The sequence below is a fragment of the Hetaerina americana genome, unplaced genomic scaffold (assembly GCF_022747635.1).
Source record: "Hetaerina americana unplaced genomic scaffold, ioHetAmer1.1.p SCAF_7, whole genome shotgun sequence".
Lineage (NCBI taxonomy): Eukaryota > Metazoa > Arthropoda > Insecta > Odonata > Calopterygidae > Hetaerina > Hetaerina americana.
The window spans coordinates 54166575-54190758 of record NW_027287316.1 but is presented as its reverse complement, the minus strand read 5'-3'; the positions used below and the strand labels follow the sequence as shown (position 1 = coordinate 54190758).

The 24184-nt window shown below is 35.3% G+C and overlaps 1 protein-coding gene across 1 annotated transcript; it reads left to right on the top strand.

Annotated features, from left to right (window-relative positions):
* Positions 1–893: 893 nt before the first annotated feature.
* Positions 894–23136, top strand: Gnf1 (germ line transcription factor 1). The gene is made up of 18 exons (XM_071595521.1): positions 894–973; positions 1109–1307; positions 2549–2664; positions 4901–5101; positions 5863–6036; positions 6116–6628; positions 6866–7045; positions 8506–9040; positions 10239–10307; positions 10724–10873; positions 12245–12471; positions 13175–13375; positions 14406–14557; positions 16001–16115; positions 17636–17781; positions 18184–18427; positions 20744–20938; positions 21711–23136. The coding sequence occupies exons 1-18, from the start codon at positions 965–967 to the stop codon at positions 21858–21860; spliced, it is 3576 nt and encodes a 1191-aa protein (XP_071451622.1). The 5' UTR covers positions 894–964; the 3' UTR covers positions 21861–23136.
* Positions 23137–24184: the final 1048 nt, after the last annotated feature.

Below are 24184 nucleotides of genomic sequence, written 5' to 3'. Positions count from 1 at the left end.
GATCTGGTACCCGAAAAATCACATAGCTTGGGTGGAGCTGTAAGCCCCCAGAGTTCCTTGCCCGGGAATTGAACTCGGACCCCTCAGCTGTCCAACGCTCTACCCCCTGGACTACCGAGAACAAAATTAATTAATTTTTTGGTTTGGTTTGAAGGACGATGTTTCAGAAATTGTGATAACGCTTTTGGCTTTCATATCAGGGCGAACTTACTGTCATTTTGGTTTGGTATTACAATATATCATCTCAATTTCACTCTATGATTGGATTGGTTTTTTTTTAAATTTTTAACTTCAAAATATAGTTCAGTCCAGTGGTCATCACAGGGGCGTGGGCTAATAGCAGGAGAGCCATTTAGTCCGTCTCCCCACTTCCAGAAGGCTAAAATAGGAGCGACTTAGGGCGTTTTTGCTTGGTAGTCATGGAGTCCCACAAAGTGAAAATGACTCTGCCGTCTCTCAAACTGTAAAGGGCAATTTATTCAGCCAAATTCACTCCCAATTAGGAAAAAACGTTTTAATTTGACTGGAATGATAAATTATGTTACGCAATGACGCAATACATGCATCTTTCAGGGATAAACATTCATCTATAACTATCCTATAGGCTCACCCTCGTTCTATGTATTCCATTGAAAAGAAAATTAATTTGAACTGTAATTATTGATATCTTTCGGAACTTATAAGCAGTCATCAATAATTTTCATATGATTTTAGCCTAATGTACTCAATCATTATATAACGTTAGCAAGGGGGAAGAATTGTGTTCCGATACTTCAAACTTACCGCTAAATAACATACATTCCAATGGAGGCGGTGTTGCCTCAATGGAGTAATGCCTCGGTTGCCTTATTGACTGACAATATCGTAAGTGTTCTGTTTTTTCAGAGCGCCAAGAAATCGCGTTATGGTAAATTTGAGGGATATTAAATAAAGCCCCGCTTCTAAGTATTTACTTCTCTTTTTAATGTCTCGAGTTAGTAAATTTTATTAATAAGAAACTTATATTGCTTAAACAGTGTTTTTATCTATTTCTTGTGAAGTTCGCCGGTTCGTGTCTCATAGTTCATTGTTCAGAACATTACAATGTACAATCCTCACTTATTTTCAGGACATAAGATCGTATTTTGGGGGAGGTTCTACAAAAGCACGGCCATTAAGAATAAGCGATGATGACACTCCCCAGAAGAAGGTTAATGGAAAGCCTGAAAAGGCTACCAAAAAGAAAAAGACGATGATCATAGACTCTGATGATGAAGAAGATCCTTTGCCGCCCTCTCCAAAGAGGAAGAAGCAGTCAAACAACTCGGGTATTTCTTATAACTTTTGTATAGAATATTTCACATAATCCACTCGCGGGCATTGTCAATGTCTGAGCAAATACGACGTATATTCAATGCCAAAATGTGATTCGCATCTATTCACGATATTGAACGGGATAATTTGTTATCAAAATTATTAGGCACACTGGATGGAAAGCATACCATATGAAACCTTGTCAACGGCAAAATTAAATGTATTTGAAAAATATTCCCCATAGCTTCTCAGGTTGATGGGGATATCTTAGTTCCAATACCTTTAGTGCTAGCCACATTTAAGGACTACAATGACACCCTTTGTCACCATTTGATTTTATTTATTTTTCAATTAAAGCGTTGATCCTTTTATGATTCAACTTATTATTGCAATTATGTAATTAGGTTTTATATCTTGGTTTGACCTTGTTAAAACCGGTTTTTTCCACCTTTTGACTATCGGGAAATCCTCGTGAATTTCTTTTCATGATATCAAATAGCATCACGAAATTTGAATTTGTATGGTCTAACTCATAGTTTTTTTTATGGGGGAGGAATTTGAATACATGGTGTTGTTACATGAGGCAAGTAATTGTATCGTTGTGCAGTGGTAGAGGCTGTGTTCATTCATAACCTACCTTAACTGGTCGTATTCCTGTAATAAACGCTTTCAATTTATCTGGTATGGCCGAACAATAAAACAAATCATGGTCTTGCATAATGAGTTCTGTATTTGATAATATCTAGGCTAGATATTTTTCAGCCTTTCATGTTGGAAGGATTTTCGCCAATTAAAGTTGCAAGTAGTTGCAAACATTTTATATGCTACATCATACTTACAAAGAAGCTTGAAAGTTTAAAATTGAGATAAATAAATTATCCTTCTTAATTTCTACAAATTTCTGTTAACTTAAAATGCATGCATTTATGTATCCTGCTGTTTCTTTAACATGTGTATTTAAACGGACAAAAGTGTAAACCAATCACATTCTCATGAACAATATTGAAACAAAATATCCTTGGATCATAACCGCAAACTAACATGTACTATGTTATGGAAATACATTTTAGAGGTCATTATTACTTTGGAAAAGTATTTTCAAGAAATATGCACCACTTTTAAAATTTGTACTTGACTGTAAGGTTCAGCAGATTAATCAAATGAATATCAAATGTCTTCTCTATATTAAATATTGATTTTTTTGTGTGTAAATCGCAGTGTATCTTCTAACAATATTTTTATATTCATTCTTCAGGAAAGAAAAAGGAGCAAGCGAAAGCTTCAGTGCCAACTTTGAAACCTGTTAACATTAGTGATATATTTGGCAAAAACCCAGTTCAGAGGGCTGATGCGAAAGAGCTGAGGAAAAAGGTAATAAAGGATTCATACAAACATTTTATTCTGTATAGTTCAAGTAGAGACTCAATTTATGCATAGTTAAATGTCATGCAAATTTATTGAGTGCATGGCATTCGATAAATTCAACAAAATGGAAGAGGTTGTACAGTTATTGGTTTATATGTCCTTTTGTCTCCTGAATCTTCTTAAATTAAAATGTTAGTTGCTTTTGCTTTTTTGCCCTGCCAAATCTCTCGTCAAAGAGCAGCACTAGGTGCCTCCTTGGGAAGGTATTGGCTGGGAAGTATATGGGTGCAAAGGAGAATTTACTTTCTGCCCGTGTAGACTAAGGAATGGAAATGGTAGGGTATGTAGAATGTTGCTGTAGAAGTAGTATGATGGGTTTCTGCAAGCAATTGAAGCATTAAATGATGGATGCAAAGCACTTGATAGGGCTAATGGGGTCTTCAGTGACCGATTCAGAGTGATGAGGGTTGTGAGAGCTATTTAATGTCCCCATTGTTTTTCAATATCTTTATTAATAAGTGCATGAGGTTTGAATTTGAAGGGAGTCCCAGTAGTAGCAGTTACAAGGGGAGATGATCAACAGCTGAGGTCATTCGTGCCATTTGGGATCAGTGTGTAATTTTTGTGGAGGTAAGATTTTCAGCTGATGGCAGGAAGGGAGTAAAGAAACCCAGCATCAGTATTAACCTACTTTTAACAGAAGTTGTTAAGGGGTCCACAGTTTAACTTTTCGTCCAGTGGATGGCTAACTCGCTTGAATTGATCTCCACCTGGCACCCTAGTAGGGATTGGGATATCACTGTAAAGTTCTGCCATCACGGGGATGTAAACCCAAGTCCTCTGGGTGGGAAGCTAGTCTATTAGCCTCTTCACCTGCACGACCCTCCAGGGAGTCCTAGTAAGGGATGCAATTATGTGTGCTTTTGTATTCAGATGATTCAGCCTTAATGGCTGAATATGTCCAAGGAGTTATGAGCAGCATATGCTGGAGAGGTTGTACTGTACGTGCCCCAAATAAACATTAATGATAATGTGATTAAGACAAAAGTGTTGGTTTTTGGGAGTGGAAGTGAGAAATGAGATCTTGAGCTTAGTATGCATGAATGAGTCTGCATATTTGAGTGGGTTGTTCAGGAAAAATGAGATTGTGGGTAGTTAGGTTGAGAGAAGGTTGTTGTATGTGCAGCCAGGAATGAAGTGGACATCACCATGAGCTCTGCAATGAGCGATTTCCCGCCAAAAATGACTAAACTTGCTATTCTGAGAATAGTCCTGCTCCCAACTCTGCTGGTTGGGTCTGAAACATAGGTGTGCCAGGGCCAAGCATATAAGTAGAAAGAATGCCATGGACATGACTTTTCTCCATGTAGTTTGTGAAGAAATGAGGATGGATCATAGGAGGGATCTGATGACCATGAATGAGTGTAGAAGAATGAGGAGTACATGATTTGCTTGAGATAAGTTCATTGCGGCAGTTCTCCACGCATATGTGTAGGGGCTGTGTGACTGAGGAAAGAGCTAGGGGTTGACGACCTATGAATACCTGTTTAGATGCAGCTCATGATGCCTTCAAAAATCGGGGACCAAGAAGTACCAAAACCTAAAGGAAGTATGGAAAGAGACTCATGAATGTGGTAGTGGCTGAAGTGGTGAGCAGGAATAGGACTACATGGGAGAAGATAGCACAAAAAAGTATCCCCCAGAGTATCATAAAAACCTACCTATTCCCATTATGCCTTATGTCTATTCCCTGTGTATTGATGATTATTTGTTTTCTTCTGCCTGTCTCTGCTGAATTTTCTTCTTGACATCAATGATACATTTGCACTACTATCCTCAAATCCATTTGTGAACCAAGCTCTATCACACCCCTCCATTAATAATAATGTCCGTAATCTGTTATTTCATCAACGATGTTTTTATGTTTATTTGTGTCTATTATTTATATTCTGTTATATACCTGTGTACCACTATGAATTGGTAGTGCCTATTTTGTGTGTGTGTGTGTGTGTGGAATCTAAATAAATAACAAAAATGCACCTTGTCCTATATGCTGCAAGTTATTATTACTTTCTTCTCAACTTAGTACATTTATTTCAACATTGCTCTGTGGCTATATGTACATGCTCTACATTTGTTGGGTACACTCAAGTGATAGATGTGATGCTAGTTGCTCACTGCTATCTTAGAGTGTAAGGCATTTCATTTGCCTAAGCTTTTAATTATGTTATGCTTCTCCTAGTTTTCTCCACCATTGGGCAGCAGTCCAAAGAAAGAAGAGGTCGGAGTCAAACCTGCTGAAACTGTGTTCGTTATCAGTGACTCCTCTGATGAGGATGACTTTGCCAAGAGTTCAAGAAGTGCCCGTGGGAATTTATCTGGCAAGAAAGGAATAACCTCAAAGAAGGAGGAGAGGAAAATTTTGGGAGAAACAGTGAGAAAGGTGAGAAAGTGTTCTCTGATAATTTGTTAGTCATTAGTGTAAACAACCATCTGCATGATGCAAGAGAGCAAAAGAATGCGATCAGTAAAAAAGATGCTCAAATGAAAGATATCATATCTTCGAATCCAATCATAATACAACTATCAGTGGTGAGGCTAATGGCCATGCCAATAACCAGTGCTTGTGGGTAGCTTGCTTGGCCTTAGGTCTTGCTGAAATATCCCTTCTTCCAGGAATTTATCTGTTTCCTTCTTCACGTTCAGTCTCAACCTATGTTAAAGTTATGGAATACATGTTTTGGGCATGCAGATCTCATTGAGTCAATGATAAGAAATGAACGAAGGTCAAATGCTGACAAAACATGAAAATGCTTTATTCAGCAATTTTTTCATAATCATGGTATTGCTTTCACCCCCAATTAATTGTCCTAATGCTGCATTGCTAAGTATGATTTCAACAACTGATTAAAAATCATTCCAAAACAGTGTCTTCACAGTTAATATTTTGCTAATTTTCAATTTTCCTTACTTTTAATTACAATAAAGTAAAATGATCTGTTGGTTTAGGTCAAATCTTCTCTTTTACGAACACAAACATGACCACAGATTTTGAACAGAACCCTAAAACTGATCACAACCTCTTGATAGAAAAGGAAGCCTAGTGTGACTGTTGCATATGTCAATTGCCCATTTGTAGGCAAAATGCCATTGCCACTTTTCAAAGAATTTTCCCTGATGAATATTTGTCATTGTCTCCTCTAGGTATCTTTATCGGCTAGCATCAGTCCCAAAAAGGAGGAGTCTAAGGTGAAAGAACTTCCAATACAAAATGTGGAAACACTTAGTGATTCCTCAGGTGAGGAACAGTTGGCTAAAGACTCGGGTAAGGCTTCTGGGCATTCACCAGTTAAGAAAGGAATGTCTTCAAAGAAGGAGGTGAGGAAAATGCTGACTGAAGTCTTGAGAATTTAAGGGTAATTTTCCCCAGCTAATGATTTGTCTTTGCTTGGTTAAGGTTTCTTTGCCTGTTGGAGTCAGTCCCAAGAAAGGGAGTGCTAAAGGAGCTCATCGCCCTGGCAAAGTTATGGAATTCCTTAGTGACTCTTCAAGTGAGAATGATATAATTGAGTGTTCTGCAGGGGATGTGCCAAGCAGGACTCTGATCGATGACAGGAAACTTGTTCAAGCCAAACATTCTGGCAAAAACACTAAGCCAGCAGAGAAGGGAAGCCATCAAGAGCCAGTGGCTAAGAGTGGCACCCTGAAGAGTCCACTCCGAATGAAGGCAGACCCTGAGAAAGCTATGAAAAAAGAAGTTTTAGCTGAGGAGAAGATCGCATCAAGGCAGAGGAAGGGGAGTAGTGGACCAGAGACTCCTCAAAAGGAAGCTGAGGCAGGTCATCAAAAGTCTGCTTCAAAGAATGATAGTATGGATGAATCTGAGAAAAAGAAACAAAGGGCCAGACAGTATCATCAGTACCTACATCGTGAAGGTCCCCGAAATCCTGGTAGTAAGGAGATTCCCAAGGTAAATGTTTTCATTCACAGTAAAAAATGATTAAAACAGATAGAATGCATAATCTTGCTTACAATTAATTAATGATTTTTCCAGTAATACCACTGCATCTCTGCTTATGTTAATTCTTGGTCTCCTGATGAAAAAAATTACAAAATTTGTAAAGGAACCAGCTTTTGAAATCATATTTTTTCATTCCAACATGAAGTCAGTATTTTTTTCTTACAATCTATTGTTTAACTACTGTAGGGACATCCAAACTGTCTCGTAGGCCTGACATTTCTTATAACTGGGGTGCTGGAATCACTAGATCGAGATGAAGCAGCTGATCTGGTCCAACGGTGTGGTGGAAAAGTTGTGAAAGGTATTAGCAAAAGTGTCAATTACATTGTCCTTGGAGAGCAACCTGGCCCATCCAAACTTGAAAAGGTGAGGTCCACTTGGTCATAAAAATGATTCATTATGCTAAAATTTAAAAATGTTTTTAACTCTTAACTTAATTGAAAACCATCTAAAGGTAACTTATATTTGGTTAATAGTTTCCCATTTACAAAAGTTGTAAAGGAAGGCAATGTTTTTTTTTTTTTAAATGCCCACTTAAAGTAGTTAAATGGATGACCACATTTTTCTACCATAGGGACTTAATTTAGAAGCTATTTTTGGAGTATTCATCAGATTTCCAGGTAGACCATTTTTTGAGCATCTTAAAATCCTTCATCTCCTTTGCATTTATATCCTTAACTGCTCTTAATAAAAAAAATCTACTCTGTTTCTGATAAATTCTGCTTTCCATAATTACGTGATCGATGACAGAGATATTATCCATGTAAATATTACTTTCCATAATTACGTGATCCATGGCAGTGATAATGTCCATCTAAATGGCCAAAACTTAACTTGTTCTATGCAAGTTCATTGCCATTCTGCTTCCCAAAAATTACAACAAACTTTCAAAATCAATTAAATTAATTATTTTCCCATTATTTTTATAACAGGTGTAAACTGTTACAATTCAAGTTGTACTGCTGTGTCGATGAGGTCTTTGATGACGTATTCAAAAGATTAATATTCAGTATCTGTAATATTGTTTATTATCTCCTTTTATCTGCGGTTGTTTCACCATCTTCTGTATTTTTCCTTTGTGCTTTATGAATAGTTCAATACTGACAGGTTTTCTGTCTTTTGACCATTGTGAAAAATAAAGCATAATTATAATTATAGTTGCATTTATTTTGCCCAAGGTTTTTATGTTACCACATCATCGTCATTGGATATTCACAATTTGCTCTAGTCTCCCTTAACTAAGCATTTATGAGTATAAGTTTATTCCCCTCGCAATTCTTTCTGCAATGAGCCCGAGATCTGGAACTTACATATGGGGAAATGCTTTATTATTTGGTCTTAATGATTTTGTTTTTGGAAGAAATTAATACTATTGTCTGTAAAGTACTATTATGTGTGCTGCATTTAACAGTCTCTCATTCTTGTTTTTACAGTTATTGTTATTGCCATGGGAAAAAGTATGCTATATTTCCAAATAACTTTTGTCCTCTTGTTGCTTTGCTCTTTTCATTTTTTGTCTGCTTTTGATCTTTCATTCACATCCATCTGTCTACTTTTGAATATCATTGCAAAAGTGTTAATTGCTTTTTTTCCTCATTTTTTCCCAGAAATTGGAATCTGTATCTATTTTTTTGGTCCTGTATTTCTTTTGATAGGTATTTAAGAGAACTAGTAAAACTTTTTGATAGCCAGGAACTAAATTTAGCTGTGATGACACTTTTAAATAACAGTTTGAAGTATGCATGACCTCTTATTGATTCCATGTGTTCCTTTAGTAATTACTATTTATTAAACACATTCATTATCATTACATTGTGTAATTTTAGGCTAAGAAGCTTGGCATCAAAGAGCTGACAGAGGACAGTTTGCTGGATCTTGTGAGAACCAAGACTAAAGAAGTGGAGGAAGAGAGTCCTAGTGCTTCCAGCGGTGAAAGGTTAGGGAAGCGATTAATAAAAGAGGAAGAGCAGGAGTCGCCGGCCAAGAGACAGAAAATGAATGTTGAGGAGCCCGGTAAAGAGAAGAAAGTAGGTCTTTCAAGGAAATTAGCTTACCTGTCACAGAACTATGAGAAGCCTCAGATGAAAATAGCCAAAGGTTCACAAGCTGCTGCCATTAAAGTGGAGGGAGGTAGTTGTGGACCAGTGAAGGCTCGGGTTGATGAATCACATGAAGGAGTTTCTTCAGTGGCGTTACAAGACAATTCTGATTCCACAATGTGGGTTGACAAGTACAAGCCAACCTCGGTCAAGCAAGTGATTGGGCAACAGGGTGAAAAGTCAAATGTGAATAAGTTGATCCGTTGGCTTTCAAACTGGCAAAAATACCATGGTCCTAATGGGAGGAGACCTCCACGACCAGGTGGGCAATGCTTTTTTCCCATTTCCATTTTTTACCTAAAATGTTAGTCCAAATGTCAAATCATTCCTGTACTTAAATCATGGTTCATTGTTGAATCTACCAGAGATGAATTAGAGGTTGGTAGTAACAGTAATTTTTTTCACATGCCCAACATCTTTTTCACATGTCCAGATATCGTCATCTGATGAAATATAGTCAAAAGAGCAATGATATTGGTATATCTTTGTGAAATGATGTTGGGTGGATGGAGGGAGTGTTAGTTAGAGGTTAAAATTTGAAGTGTGTAACTAAGGGTAGGGTATAGGTGTTTTTAAGGAGTAAGAATATTTAGGAATAATCTATTCCCATTTACCACTAGCTCTTGAGTGAACAGAAAGAGCAGAGTGAGCTGGAGTTGTAGTGGTAGTTTTTATGGGAGGTGACTGACAGCTAAGGTCGTTTGCGCCGTTAGGGATATATGGGAAACGAAGGGTGGAGAGAAGCCCAGCATCGGCATTAGCCTTCTCTTAGTGAAAGGCACCTAGGAGTCTGCAGCTGAACGTCCCATATGATGGACGGTGTACTCACGTAAAGTGCTCTCCACAAAGCATCTCAAGTAGGGATTGGGATACCCCTGAAAAATATCTGTCGCCTCCAGGATTCAAACCTGGGCCCTCAGGGTGGGAAGCCAGTATGCTAACCTCCTCGCCAACCCGATCCCCATTGTATGAGCTGGAGCGTTACCATCGGGAGAAGTCATTTTTTACTTGATTAGATGTTAAGATTGATGCAGAATTTTTGTCATAAACGTATTAAAGCAATGTATTAAATTAAACAAATCACTAATGACCCTCCTATTATTATTACATATTTGTAAATAATGACTCTCCTATTGCGCTCATTTACTTGAACTAAAAGGAGTAAAATTTTTCGGACAAGAATTGGCACCCTCTGCACATAACCACCATCAAGTCTCATGCTTCCCATAATACCCGTACACTGATAAAAATGAATTATGAGGTCAAATTGAAATATTTTCTATGAAATTTGGTTTTCAGTTCGGAAAACAGTGCATTAGCATGCAGCCTTGACTCATAAATTTGCATTCTAAGAGAAATAGAAATGGCTTAAATATCTATGTATTAATCTATAAAGTGTTAATCTATGATAAAGATATCTTGAATGATCTCTTCTGAGCATTATTTTTCCTCTACTCCAGGTCCTTGGGAAAAAAATGATGATGGAGGCTTTTTCAAAGCAGCACTGCTGTCGGGAGCACCAGGAATAGGTAATATTATCTTTTAACACTTAATCAGTCAATGTATAAAGGTATTCTTTCCTAAAGTTTGCTATTAATCTGCCATAAATAAATGTGAAATCAACTTAAGTAGTAGATGGCGTACTGTTTACGTGCATCTATTGAAATAAGATCAAATTTAAGGCATAGAGTATTATTAAATTCTTAAAATGAAAAATACAGGAACATAGAAATCCATGGCTAACTTGAGGGTAAATAAAGTTTAAAAGATTATTTTAGGTATGTTTACACAATTTTTAAATGCCCTTTGGTATTTACTAAGTTTATCTTGTTTCCTTTTGTGTGTGTGATAGTTTGACAAAATGCTGTTATACTGTAAAGAATGTGCAGAGCTAAATTATTTATCTGTGACTCTTAAATGGATTTTTTTTGTCCTCTTATGATAGGAAAGACAACGTCTGCCCTTCTAGTTTGCAAGGAATTAGGAATGGATGCAATAGAATTAAATGCATCAGATACACGTTCCAAAAAGCTTCTAGAGGGTGAAGTATCAGAGTTGATCACTAACAGTTCATTGTCTGGATACTTCAAAGCAGGTAAGATGGTTAAAAATTTTTGAACAGTGAAATGGCTCCTTAGCAGAAGAATCCACTGAATTCGTAAAGGCTTCAGGCTCTACTGTTAGAAAATTTATGACCACTGAATAAGTAAACTTAGTATTTTTTCACACTAAATTTTATTATACTACTACCTGCTGGAGTTACCTCTGTGTCAAAACAAATAGTAATATAATAAAGTCTAGAGAAAAAAAATACAAAGATTATTTATTCAGTGAGAAGAATCGACTAATGGTAGTTTTATGAGTTCAGTGGTTACTGTAAAAAAATGTAATAGACTTAACACACAACTTTGCCTGGAGGAAACAATATTCTACAATACTCTCAGTGCAAGGAGTTTATATGTGATAATGATAATGAGATGTCAATGTGAAAATTTGTCTTGAGCAGGGGTGGTAAATGAATCTGAACCCATTGATTAGTCTCATTTTGGAGTGAAAGTATATCTTTTCCCCAATTGTTTATTTTCAGTTTGGACCAAACTATGTTTATCCTCAATGCAGATTCTGTTAATTATGGAACGACCATTTTTCAACTTGGGTAAAATTGATAGGTTTGCTAATGAGGAGAATGGCAAGAGTAGAGAAGTCTGGCATTAAATTGCACCTCAAAGAAACAGTTGCAAAACACCATAGTTCTGTTTACAAATTGGATTATTTGAGTATGAGGTATAAAGTTCTGTGTGCCATGATTATTTTGAAGCACCTAATTAGATCAACTGCTCAAATAGTAGTATCTTCCAATCGTCACAATCTGTAATGTGATACCTGTATGAGTAATAATATTTGCAATATATTCATTTTTCCCTGTGCCACTAGGCCATCAAGTGTTTTGTCAACTTTATAGTCCCTAGTGTTTGGTATTACTCTTCCATAATACCTGATTAAATGAGAGTGGGTGTGCATGTGTGTGAAGTAACCCCCCGAAGTTGATCCCTTGCATCTGGATTAATTTCTTCCCAAGCCTTGTTGTCTTCGTCTCAGTAAACACATCAGGTGTTAAGGTAGCCCATATTCGATCCCTAGCATTGAGAATATCTTCCTGTAAACCACTTGAGCTAACCAGTGTGACTGAGTGTGCATTTGTAGGTTCCCAAATTCAGTCTTTGGCGATAGGATTAATTTCCTTATAAACTAATTTGGGAACCCCCTGTTTAAATGTGAGCATCTTATAATTGAATGTGTGTCTGATCACTAGTGAGGGATTAACTTGCCTTATAAATCAACACGCCAAGTTTAATATTCCTCCCCCCTCTTTTTCTTTTTACAGTAGTTTAAAAAAAAACCATTTAAGGCTAAAGGAAAAATTACCCCATGTAGTAACTCAAAATAATTGTTGCTTTTGTTGCAGGCAAGAAGAAAAATGAGAGCAAGAAAAAAGTATTGATAATGGATGAGGTGGACGGTATGGCAGGGAATGAGGACAGGGGTGGAGTGGCAGCTTTAATCCAACTCATCAAGGATTCGCGAATCCCAATTATCTGCATCTGCAATGACCGAGCACACCCCAAAATTCGCTCTTTGGTTAATCATTGTTATGACCTCCGCTTCCAGAGACCTCGGATGGAACAGATTCGGGTGAGTCCACTTCAGTAAGTTTGTAAGTCAACAATTCAGAGGGATGTGGCATTTCAAAAGTTGAATTGCTCTCCCAATGCCAATGATTGTATGATAGGTAAATCCTTGATCATTATCTATGCTTGCAGTAAAAGACTGCAGTTGTCAAGTTAATTGTCATTGAGTGTATCACTGTATACCACTTTCAAAGAACACTCTATATGGCCTAATAGTCAATTTACTTCTCATACGTATGTATGAAGAGTTCATTTCAAAGAAAGTACTTGTAGCAGTGACTGATAATAATGTTAATGCAAAATGCCATTGAACACTAACCTATTATAGGTATTAATATTTAAGTGTAATATCCTGAATGAGACTTTAGGTACTAGTGTACTTTCTTGAGTGAATGAGGAAATTTTGGTCATTAAAATATGCCTTTACATACATAGTATCTCCTCAGCTATCTCAGTAACTTTTTAGCACGTATATGTATTTGGAATACTTGGGAATTGAAGTAATGTTTTGTTTCGACTGAATGACTTTTCTTCTGTCACATTAGTGCCTATTTCATCAACCTCTACTTGATTTGCTTTGTGAATGTCCATGGCAACTAAAACTTGTGAAATTGGTCTACTGTCATTTTTATCATTTTATGAACACAGTTCTGTTTTTTCATCACAGTTTAGTAATTTAGTTGATTTCTTTACTAAATGTGATCCAGGGGGCAATGATGTCAATATGCTTCAAGGAAGGGGTGAAAGTGGCTCCTGATGCTCTTGCCAATCTGATATCTTCTACAAATCAGGACATACGGCAGGTCCTTCACCAGCTTAACATGTGGTCTGCTGACAAGAATGCTATCAGAAAATCTGATGGTGCCCCATCCACTAAACGGAAAGATAGTCTTAAGGATGTGAGACTGGTAAGCTATTGAATTTTCAGTTGTTATTTCATGTGTTCGCTTACAGTACTGGATACAGTATAACACTTAACCCCCGAATAGTGTGGTGATTATATCCCTTCATATAAGGAACAGAATAGCCTTGTGAAATTACATTATTTGAAAAACATTGTAAAAGTAGAATTGTAGAAGTTCATTCTTACATTTAAAACTCTTAAAGCTCTCATAATATGTTAAGGATGTGAAATTACAATTAGCCCTTAATTTTCGTAGGCAGTATATTTGTGCATTATTTTTAGGTTTCATCATTGTTTTTCACTATTTTAATATTTTGTTATAGACAATTTGTTATGACTGGCTTAATGCTTTAATAATTTAATTATACATATACAGTCAAATCTCAGTATTTGTGTTGCCGGAATTTATGTCACTGTAGCTAATGTTTTATTTCAATTTACATCATGTGTATTGCAACCCACAAAAATTCTTATTTTTAACATATGTGGAACCCTGTATTTACACGATTTCATTTTCAGTTTTCCTGCTATTTGCATCCTATGTGCTGGAGTGAAATTATGGATGTCCTAAAATGTTCATGTACTTACTCCTTATGCTAAAAGCTGGCTAAATTTTTCTGAATTTTTTAAGCCATTATAAATTTTTGACAACAAGTACTGGTTAATATATTCCCAAGGTACATTGAATAAAATTGATGCTATGTACTGATTACAAATACAATGTCATACCTGCCACCTTCTATGGGACATCTTTCTTGGTTTACTCCTTGGTATACTAGGCACTCTGGCTTCTATTAATATATTTGAAATGACTCTTAAAACAACTTTTGAAAATCCACCACCCATTAGTACATGATATGGGAAATAATACTAGTTCAGTGATTTTTATTCAGTTTCATTTGAAGACAAACAGTGCAAAAATTGAAGAGGTGTCTGAAGTTTGGTATTTTGCTCATCCAATGCACTCAATGGTAGCTTGCTCATATTTAAGAACAGGCTCATTAATGTAAGAATACTTTTTTTTCTCATCAAAGGGTCCATGGGATGTTTTAAGGAAGGTTTTTTCTGTTGAAGAAAGAAGAAATTCCACAATTAATCAACAGTCTGATCTATTCTTCTATGATTATAGCTTGGGTCCCCTCTTTGTATTTGAAAATTACCCAAAAGTTTCACCAAAATCAGCAAGGTAAGTGCAGTTTCCCTTCTTTTATTGAATTCATTTAACCACATCCTTCTTCACCATATATCTACTTATCACTAATGATATTTGATTTGTTTCTATACTGATATGATTTTAGGTACCTTTGAAATACCTTGAGTCAGGTCTCTTTTTTTAATCCATTGAGTGCCACCTGTTTTTTATTTGGCTGTTTAGTTTATGATAACTTCATGAAATACCCAATAAATAATATGTAAATACAATTTTTAATCAGCTGTTATTATTTTGTTTAAACTATTTGCCTTTTCAAAATCCCTTACATTTTTCTCATATTAATTTGATTATGTCATTATATCCAGTTGAGGAATTATTTGTTGTCTGTACATTAAAGGATGTAATTTAAAAAGTTTTCATCTCACATTTGAACAATTTTTATATACCTAGTTTTCTAATGATGTAGGCCTCGTGCCCTCGTCACCTATTGACCTCAAGGACAAGATATTAGGTGGTATATTTCCGAGGTGTTCAGATGAATGACTCTCCATTCTCGGAAAGCCACTGCGTAGGTTGTTTTTTTTGGACAACAGTTTCGCCCGTGTTCCAACGAGCATCTTCAGGTCAAAGTGACCGAAAGACGCTCGTTAGAACATGGGCGAAACTCTTGTCCAAAAAAACAACCTACACGGTGGCATCCCAAGAATGGAGAGTTATTCTCAAGGACAAGACATAAAAATTATCTCTATCACCAATACATGCATCCACTTATGGGGCAAGAAGTTGACTCTTGGTAACATGTTTTTGAAGGGACCTGTAATTCTGAATGTACCAACAAGTAAAACCAGCACATCATTTGACCTTCGGCAAATTGCAATTGTAATGTGGATAGCATAAGTTAATGGTACGTACAGGTATTAATGATGAAGTAACTTGTTATTTCTGCTTCTACATGGTACCCTGCAAGGTTCGAATAGGGTGTGTTGTTGCTCATTCCATGGATCATTGATGAAACAGAAGACATAACCTTTTATTTTATCAATGCTATGAAATACGTGTATGTTTATTTCAAGTAAATACTTACCATGTATAAATTAATTCCATGAAAATATTAATTCCTGCACAATCATTAATAGAGAAATGTAGCAATATAATTTGCACTACTGAGGACAGAAATGTGAATCTCAAGTTCATAATGTGGGTAGCTTGTTTATCTATTTTCATAATTGAATTGGCCACAGTTTCCTTAATTTTTCCATTCTCTTCTGCTTGCTACCATCTGTTTCAATGGATTTTACTGTTCAACACTAGTTTCAAATTATGCCTCTTAATTTAGAAATGAATTTGTGGAACTGTTTTTTTATATGGCCAGATTTTCCTAGGTTTGTAGCTTTATTTGTGGGAAAATGAATTAATGATTTAAGTTAGCTGAGAGACAGTATATTTTAATGCTGCCTATTTTTTTTATTCTTGCAGAAATCTGAAGGATAAACTCTCTCTTCTGGCCCAAACGACTGAATCTTTGGCTATGGGGGATATCATTCAGAAAGCTATTCGACAAAATAATTCATGGAAACTTCTACCTGCCCAGGTTACCTTTTTTCTATATGTTTAGTCAGTATTTCCTGATATACATTACTATTAATTGAATTACAATACATCATTTTTGTTTCTCTAGACCAGTGGTTATCAAGCTCAATTGGCCTGCAGATCATTTTTCTGACTACTTTTTATGTGACTTGTAGTTGTATGCTGTATAATATTTATGCATGCAAGACTAGTGTGCTAACACCCCTGCCATATGCCCTTGTGGCAGTTAATGGGGAATTGTATGGATGTTGATGTAGACTACATATTCCTAGTAGAAATGTCCAATTTTACTGTCCTCTGCCATAATGTGCTAAGGTCCATTACATGTACTAAGTCCTATTACATATGCTAGGCTCCAAAAGTACATACCTTATCGATGACATATAAAATGCACTTTTTTTCCAAAGTAATGGCTGAAAAAATCACACGTCTGATTTGGGAAAGTTTGAACTCCATGGGCTAAGGTTCAATGCTGAATGTTATTTTTACCGCAGATGGTCAGCGCAACTTATTTTGACTCCATTGTATTTCCTTTTATATAATATTTATCATCCAATTGAGAAATTTTGTGGTTAGGATTGTTATAATTAAGCTTATCACTGATTTGTGATGTTAGTACCATATTGCTTGCTTCTGCGATGTCATAAGAGGTGATTGCTGGCAAACTTGATTGCACTTGTTTCAAAAATTACTTTGATAAATATGACAACAGAAGACAAGAGATTCAGCTACACAATTCAATTCAAGCGGAGACTGTTAAACTATGCTAAGGAGCATGGAAACATAGAAATTCTTTGGTAAATACTTCAATGATTGTGCCATCTATTTGGCTTTTCTGAAACATAAGAACTAAAAGGAACCTTAAATTAAGCTGTTGAGGTGTTGTATATTCATTTGGGCTGTTACATTTTTTTTATTGAGTGTGCCCCACTGAAATGAGAAGAAATGACTATCTTATATGCTGTCAAATATGGCTATTATTATTTTTTGCTGTAATTTTTTTCTCCAATATATTCCTGCATTCAGGAGGATATAAATTTGTTTTTGGGTCAGTCCAGGCTCTACTTATAAATTGTTATTTCAGATTGGGGTTAAGTAGGGTGAATGGTGATTTGTAAGTTGCAAATGCATTCCAAATATTCCGCACAAGCTACAGCTCAAGCACACTGTAGAATTTAAATGAACTCTTTGAGGTATTTTGATCCATGTCAATGCTTCATGAATATAATTTCTTTGATTTTGAAAGGTTGACAATTAAAAATTAATTTTCCCATAAAGGCTACCAGTTTGGTTCGGGGACACATTTAAATGCATCTGTCTTAATCTTAATATTCAGGGTCAACATAGTAGGTTATAATTTATGGTAAATAATGCAATGCCTCATGCATTATAAACAATTTAAAATATTGCATGTTTTGCAAAATCTTGCTGGTGATTGCATACCATATCAGAATTTTTACTCCATTCATTCCCATAATAGTGTGTTTTTTAATCAAGTTATATTTAATTTTGTGCATGTAGGCCATATTTTCAAGTGTGATTCCTGGTTCGTTAATGGAGGGACAACTGACTGGTCAAATTGACTTCCCTGCATTTTTGGGGAAGACCTCTACAAAGGGGAAGATGGAGAGATTAGCTCAGGAAATTAGTCTACACACCAGGGTTGCGTGAGTGCTAGTTATTCTTTTTCCTCCTAGATGTAAAGATAGTACCCTGGGCCAACTCCACCATAGAGAGTTAAATAACCACTCAGGGCATCAAAAATACCCAGAACATCTTTATGCTGTATATTTTTGTTGGTGCAGTTTTTGATGCTCATTATTATTGCAAACAAATTTTGCTTAAATTGTGTTCACAGATATTTATTTAGTGATAAAAAGTTTTTGTTGAGCACCTCCTTGAAATATGAACTATTGTTTGAGATTCTGAACAGTTTGTCTGTTGCCGTCAGCTTGCAATAAGTTAATCTAATTTACATTAGTTTCTGTGAACACTAACTTGGTGTAAGATTTTGACTTCAGTGAAAGTTTCATTGCCGTAATGGACATATCACAATCTTTTTTTAACAGCACAAGAGCCACCAAGGAGTCCATTAAACTAGATTATTTGTCATACCTGAGAGATGCTGTTATCTCACCCTTGGTTAAAGAGAGTCAAGAGCAAAATAGAGGTGGTGGAGGCAGTGGAGTCCACATCAGGGAGGCAATTGATGTGATGCAGGGCTATAGTCTACTTCGAGAAGACTTGGACTCCATTATGGAGTTGACAAACTTCCCAGGCCGACCAGATCCAATGTCCCAGGTGTCAAGCAAGGTTGGTAGCTCCCTTTATTTATAAATTATCCCAATAATTTTTAATGTGAAACTGCTTTACCAATGACATTTATCGCTCATGATATCCACCTTTCTGTAAAACCCAAGGGAAAGCAAAGGCAAATAGTGTACAAGCTATAAACAGACTGTCCCCACCTGCAATGGAGAGAGATGTAGAGAGATAATGAGTGTGTGTAAGATAAAGAGAGAGCTGGACATGCAACTAGTTACAACTCTTAAGTGCTGCTTTTATTATGAAATGAGTTTTCCCATTTTTCCATGTCTATTTGAATACCATGGACCAAACGTTGATCAAAGCTATGGATTAAGGAATGATTTCATTATATTGATTAAATTGTCTAAACCTTTGAGGATATGCATTTCATCTGTGCTGTATTTGTTAAAAAATCAATAGTTATGCTGCTATCGGAAACTTGGCTTAACAGTGATAAATGTTTTGATCCAAAGTATGTTCCAGATTTCAATCTCATTGTTCATTAGAAGGTACCGGGTGTATGAGTGAGAGATGTAGCCATTTATCATAATGTTTATGATATTACCAACATTGCAACACCACATATGGAAATTAATACAAGAAATGCCAAGTTCATCAGTACCAACATGTCTGCCGTTTTGATTTTGTTCTGCTAAATTCAAATTGCCAAATGATAAGATTCTCACACCAGTTTACATTTTGCCCAATCAAACCATTAAATGTGATAAAAAATTCATTGAGGAAAATTTCCATGAAATTTCTTTGTTAATAAGTGGCAATTTCATTGTCAAATTTGCTTCAGAGTAAGCAGTACTACTAACATAATTTTTTCAGGAAAATCTTTGATTAAATCTAGTTACTGGTTGGGTAGTTGGCATGAAAATGTCTGGTTCAGACATGGATGAGGTTTTTGCAAGATACGTAGATCATTTAAGTTCTGATTTTCCTAAATCATATTTTAGTTATCACAAGGCCATTGTGCTGAAAAGAAAATGGAGTTTTAAAAGCCCTGATGCTAACAATACCATCACACATCAGTTTTGTACATAAGTCTCACAATAATAGGAATAAATTAATCATACCATTGCACTTCATTTTTGCATTTTATCCATGTCATATTATGAGTACAACAGAGTGATATATATTAAATTTTGTATTATATCATTGTATATTATTACAGTAAGAATTCATACTACATTATTACTGAATTTTATGAAATGTCAGCTGTATAAATTGTTTTTGTTAGTACAATAATAAATATGCAAGGAACTTTCCATATAATTTCATACATTTATTTATTTTAAGTATCCATCCTCATCCCACTAACAAAGTCAGTGCGGCATTAATATTTTATATTGCCTGTTATGTTATATGAAGATTCTGATTTAAGAAAGCTTGTGGGCACAGGAGTAAAAATGTTAGGCAAAAGGATTTAATAGTGTAATATGACCAGTTTTCTATCCTCAGGTAAAAAAGAAGGTTTAGAAAGGTGGGGAGCACAATTATTTTGTTTACCCTCTGCTACTCATAATGCTAAGGTAAAAATGTATATGACATATATCCTGTAATATTTTCAACATTTGAATGGGAAACATTTTATGGACTTGGTTTACAATAGGCATGACTCTGGTCATTAATTATCTTTCAGACGAATTGAATTCAACTTGCAGTAGAAGTTGACAGCACAGCTGTGCGCCTGGCTGAAATCATTGAATTTGAAATGTGAAATTTTTGCAATGTAATGCTTTGTGTTTTTTCTCCTTGTCACATTGCTATTCATTGAAGTTTCTTTCATGCCTTTAGTGAAAGATGGGGTTGTGGATGAAATTGAAAGAGTTGTCAAAAGAAATTGCAATGAACTTGCAAGGTCTTGTGGGTTTTTGATTTAAGATGAAACATTTATGAAGAGAGAGCATGTGCCAGGTGACAATAAATTATAGTGAAAGAAACACACATATGGTGCATTTGGTTAAATTATGCACACAGGTGGAAACTGTGAACAAAGCATCAAAATGCTTTGAGCTCTGAACAGAAAGTTTTGATAATTGCTTTAGAATGTGCTCCTTTCGTTTGACTAGGAATTAATGAGACATTTTGCATTCATACCCTGTTTTACATTAGCCTTTCCATCCCTGCCGACTAAATAAAAATGCATCACTTTTTTCAGGAAAATAATGTATTTCATTCTTTTATAAGTGGATTTTTTATTGAAACCTGAAATAACTTTATCTATCTTGGGAAAATGACAGTGAAACCATAATTGAAACCTGGACTCTGCAGTTTTGTGAAATTTTATTGACAATTCCTGATTGTATGCAACAGGTTAAAGCAGCCTTCACCCGAGCGTACAATAAAGAGGGCATAATGACACCCTATTCTGTTACCATGACTGTGAAGAAGAAGCGTGGTGCTGGAGGGTCATCAGAAGATTTCTTTGGAGAAGAGGATGAGGATGATGGCTTTGAAGATGCAGATGAAGAAGAAGAAGAAGACATTGATACTGATGCCATGATCAAGGTATACATCCTCATATGCAATCATATAACCACATATGCAATGTAAACGTACAACCTCATATGCAATGTAAACATGGGTAATTGAAGTGTTTATTGACTTACAGTTTTTTTCAGGCACTCTAAAAATTGTCTTGCATGGTAGATTAGCTTTCCTGGAATTAGGGAATTGGACGAATTTCAAAGAGGATTGCCTGATAAGGAAATATTATTATAAAATTCCATGTCCCCGTCCAAATCCTTAAATAATCCCACTAAAACTTGTAAAAGGTGTTTAAATTTTTGGTTCTGCAAATTCTTAAATCTTACCATCAATGAACTGGTTGTATTACCTGGTCAACTAACTAAAAGTATCATTTGCATGTGTTTATTTTTTGTTATTGGTTCAAATATTGGCACAGTGGCATAGGTGGATCATCTGTGCATCAAAAACTTCTTGTGATATTTAACAATGAGATATGTAGACTTAGTTAAATGTCATTGGCATAAACAAAACTTCTCTAATGCAAAATTCATTTTCTTAATTTTTAATAAGGTTGCCGTCAATGAGGAATTCTCCCCACTTTTTCTCTTTTAAGGGGAGAATAAACATTTTTAGCTATACTCTGGTTTTTATCATTTCTCTCTGTTAAGGGTTTACATTGCAGTGGCCTTAATTATGTTTCAATATCAGCTGGCTTGATTGTATTATATTTTATTTTTCAATTTCTTTAATCCATTCTATTTAAACCTTCGTCCTTAACTCACTGTGGCGGCTTTATATTTTCATTGAACAGATAAAGAAACCTAGTGGACGTGGTGGTGGTCAAGGTGGCTCCAAGGGTGAGGTGGGGAAGGGTGGCAGTAAAAAGGACAATTCCATGGATGGTAGTAAAGGCAAGGGGCGTGGAAGGGGTGGTGGTAGAGGTGGGAAGAAACACTCATGATATTGTCTTACTTTTGACAGCTGGAAGTGACTCTTTGTTTTCTGAGTGTTTCATTGTGTATGGGTGAGTGAGTGAATGTCAGCATCCAATAACAGAGTGACAGAAAATCCCAGTGCAAAAATGATATTTTAATGTTTAAGTGAAGTTCAGCAGGTCATCTTCAAGCTCTTCCGTAGAAAAAAATGGACGTGTGTGTTGTTTTTCTTGTAGTCTTGATAAAGAGATGTTTCACATAAGTTTTGGCAAACTGCTTGGAAAGTGTTTGGATGTGCAAAACACCTGGGCCTACCAATATTCAACTAGTTCCAAACAATCCATACCTCTGTACCTGATTGAGAACTCTTATGTTTCTTGAAACAGTTTAGAACTAGATGAAATGTATAAAAGTGAATTTAATCATCACAATTTGAATTAACTGTATCAATCTATAAAATATATTGTTTTCTCAGGCATGAAGTTTACATTTACATTTAATATGCTCGTTTTAATAGTAGTTCCAGGTTTATTTTCCATTAAGGAATTTTATTTCAGTCAATTACTCAAAAAATAATGAAATCCCCATTGGTGAACCTATATTTCAATTAAAGGTAGTTATACCAGTTGGCATTGAGAAAAATTACATATCAATAATTATTTAAAACATTTCAACTGAATTATTTTATTTTTAGTGAATACTTGCTAATAAAAAAGTGAAATAATTAGCCACATTTATTTATTAATTATTATTCTTAAAGTTTGCCTGTTGAACTCTTCACTTGTGTTTTATTACATGCATTCAAAAGTCTCCCTGATTTTGAAGTTTAAAAATGCTGGCTAGCCATTACAGTAGATTTCCATAAAATATCAAACAGTATTAAATATTATCTGACAAACACTTGGGAAGCTTTTTAATTTTTTAATGCCTCATTGACTGTTTTGTGGTGGGCAACATTAGGCAAGTAATTTGTTGTCTTTGTATCAACCAAGTGTAATATGACCTCACACGTAAGGCATGGAAATTTTGTGGCTGCATCACTCATTTTTTTCAAATTTTCATTTCATTAAAAAAAGTCATTTCTCTGGAGGAGACTGACAGAGGCATTACCGTAATCTAGAAATAAATTTCCTGCCATTATTGTTGGTAAGACTTGTATTTAGTAGAAGTATGGGATGTGATGTTCAATTATATTGATCCATGTAATAATAGTGGTAGTACTTTATACTGTACTTATGACCATTTGAAATAATCATAATATTTATGAACTTTAATAATAAATGGCTGCAATTTGTAAGGAGGAGTGAGTATTTTTAATAGATGTTTTCTGTAATTTTATTTTACAAAACTCTTGATTTATAGAGTTAAAGTTTTAGTTGAATGCAGTTGCTTATATTGGCTCATTGTGTCCATGTTTTAATTAATTGTTTGTTGTACCTTAAGCATGTCTTTCTTGGAATATAAGCATTGGTTTTCAGTAAAATCCATTGTTTATACATGGTGATTGTATCACTCATATTGTTAATGCCAGAAAAAATGACTTTGTGCTCTTCCAATTACATGAAAAAAATGTATTCGTAAGATAAGTTGGACACAGTAATGCCTAGCTGGGTTGTAAATATATTTTTTTGAAATAGTTGTATGACATTAATGTTACTTGGTGCTAATACTTCTAAAAATAGTGGCAGCAGTGTCAATTTTTGCTGGTATTAACCTTTAAACACTCAAAACAGTTCATATCATTTAATACCTTAATTGCTATGAAGTATTTTGATGGATGTTTTGCAGCAATTTTGTATTATTGAAAAACAAAGTTTGCTTGGGAAATATTTGTATTTCAAAATCTTTGGATGTGCTAAAGAAACAAAGATTCACTATAAATAAACCAATAAAAACAAAGAAATTAGTCCCAAAAGTTAGCTATACACTCTTAAAGTTAGCTTGTACACTCCAAAATTTTAGGGGCTTTAAAGGGACAAGAAGTTGTGATGAAACACCATACATAAAATGTCACCAGTATTCTTAGTCATGTGTGAAGCACCACAGTCCACAAGGTCAATGCCAACTTTAAACACTCAGTGTTTACCTTTGACAAATTTATAGAAAGAGGGCACCTTGGTAACTGAACTGGCCTCAAGCACTTGGCCGGACATTGAGGGATCTGGGTTTAAATCCCAGTCAAGGCGAATGGTTTTCACTCTTGCAAATTGTTGCATTGTAATTCAAATTTAGCAGTGACTGTTAAAAGTTACTGTTATGGTTTCTCCCAAACTTTCTTGGAAAGCTTTTGTAGTTGTTGATCAACTTAAATTATTTATTTAAAAGAAGCTTTAAGAAAGTATATACACAT

Excerpts from the sequence above, each read along its gene's own strand:
- Gnf1 (XM_071595521.1), top strand. Across the intron at positions 13,376-14,405 it reads GTCTTAAGGATGTGAGACTG|GGTCCATGGGATGTTTTAAG; the intron begins GTAAGCTATTGA and ends TTCTCATCAAAG. Across the intron at positions 14,558-16,000 it reads GTTTCACCAAAATCAGCAAG|AAATCTGAAGGATAAACTCT; the intron begins GTAAGTGCAGTT and ends TTATTCTTGCAG.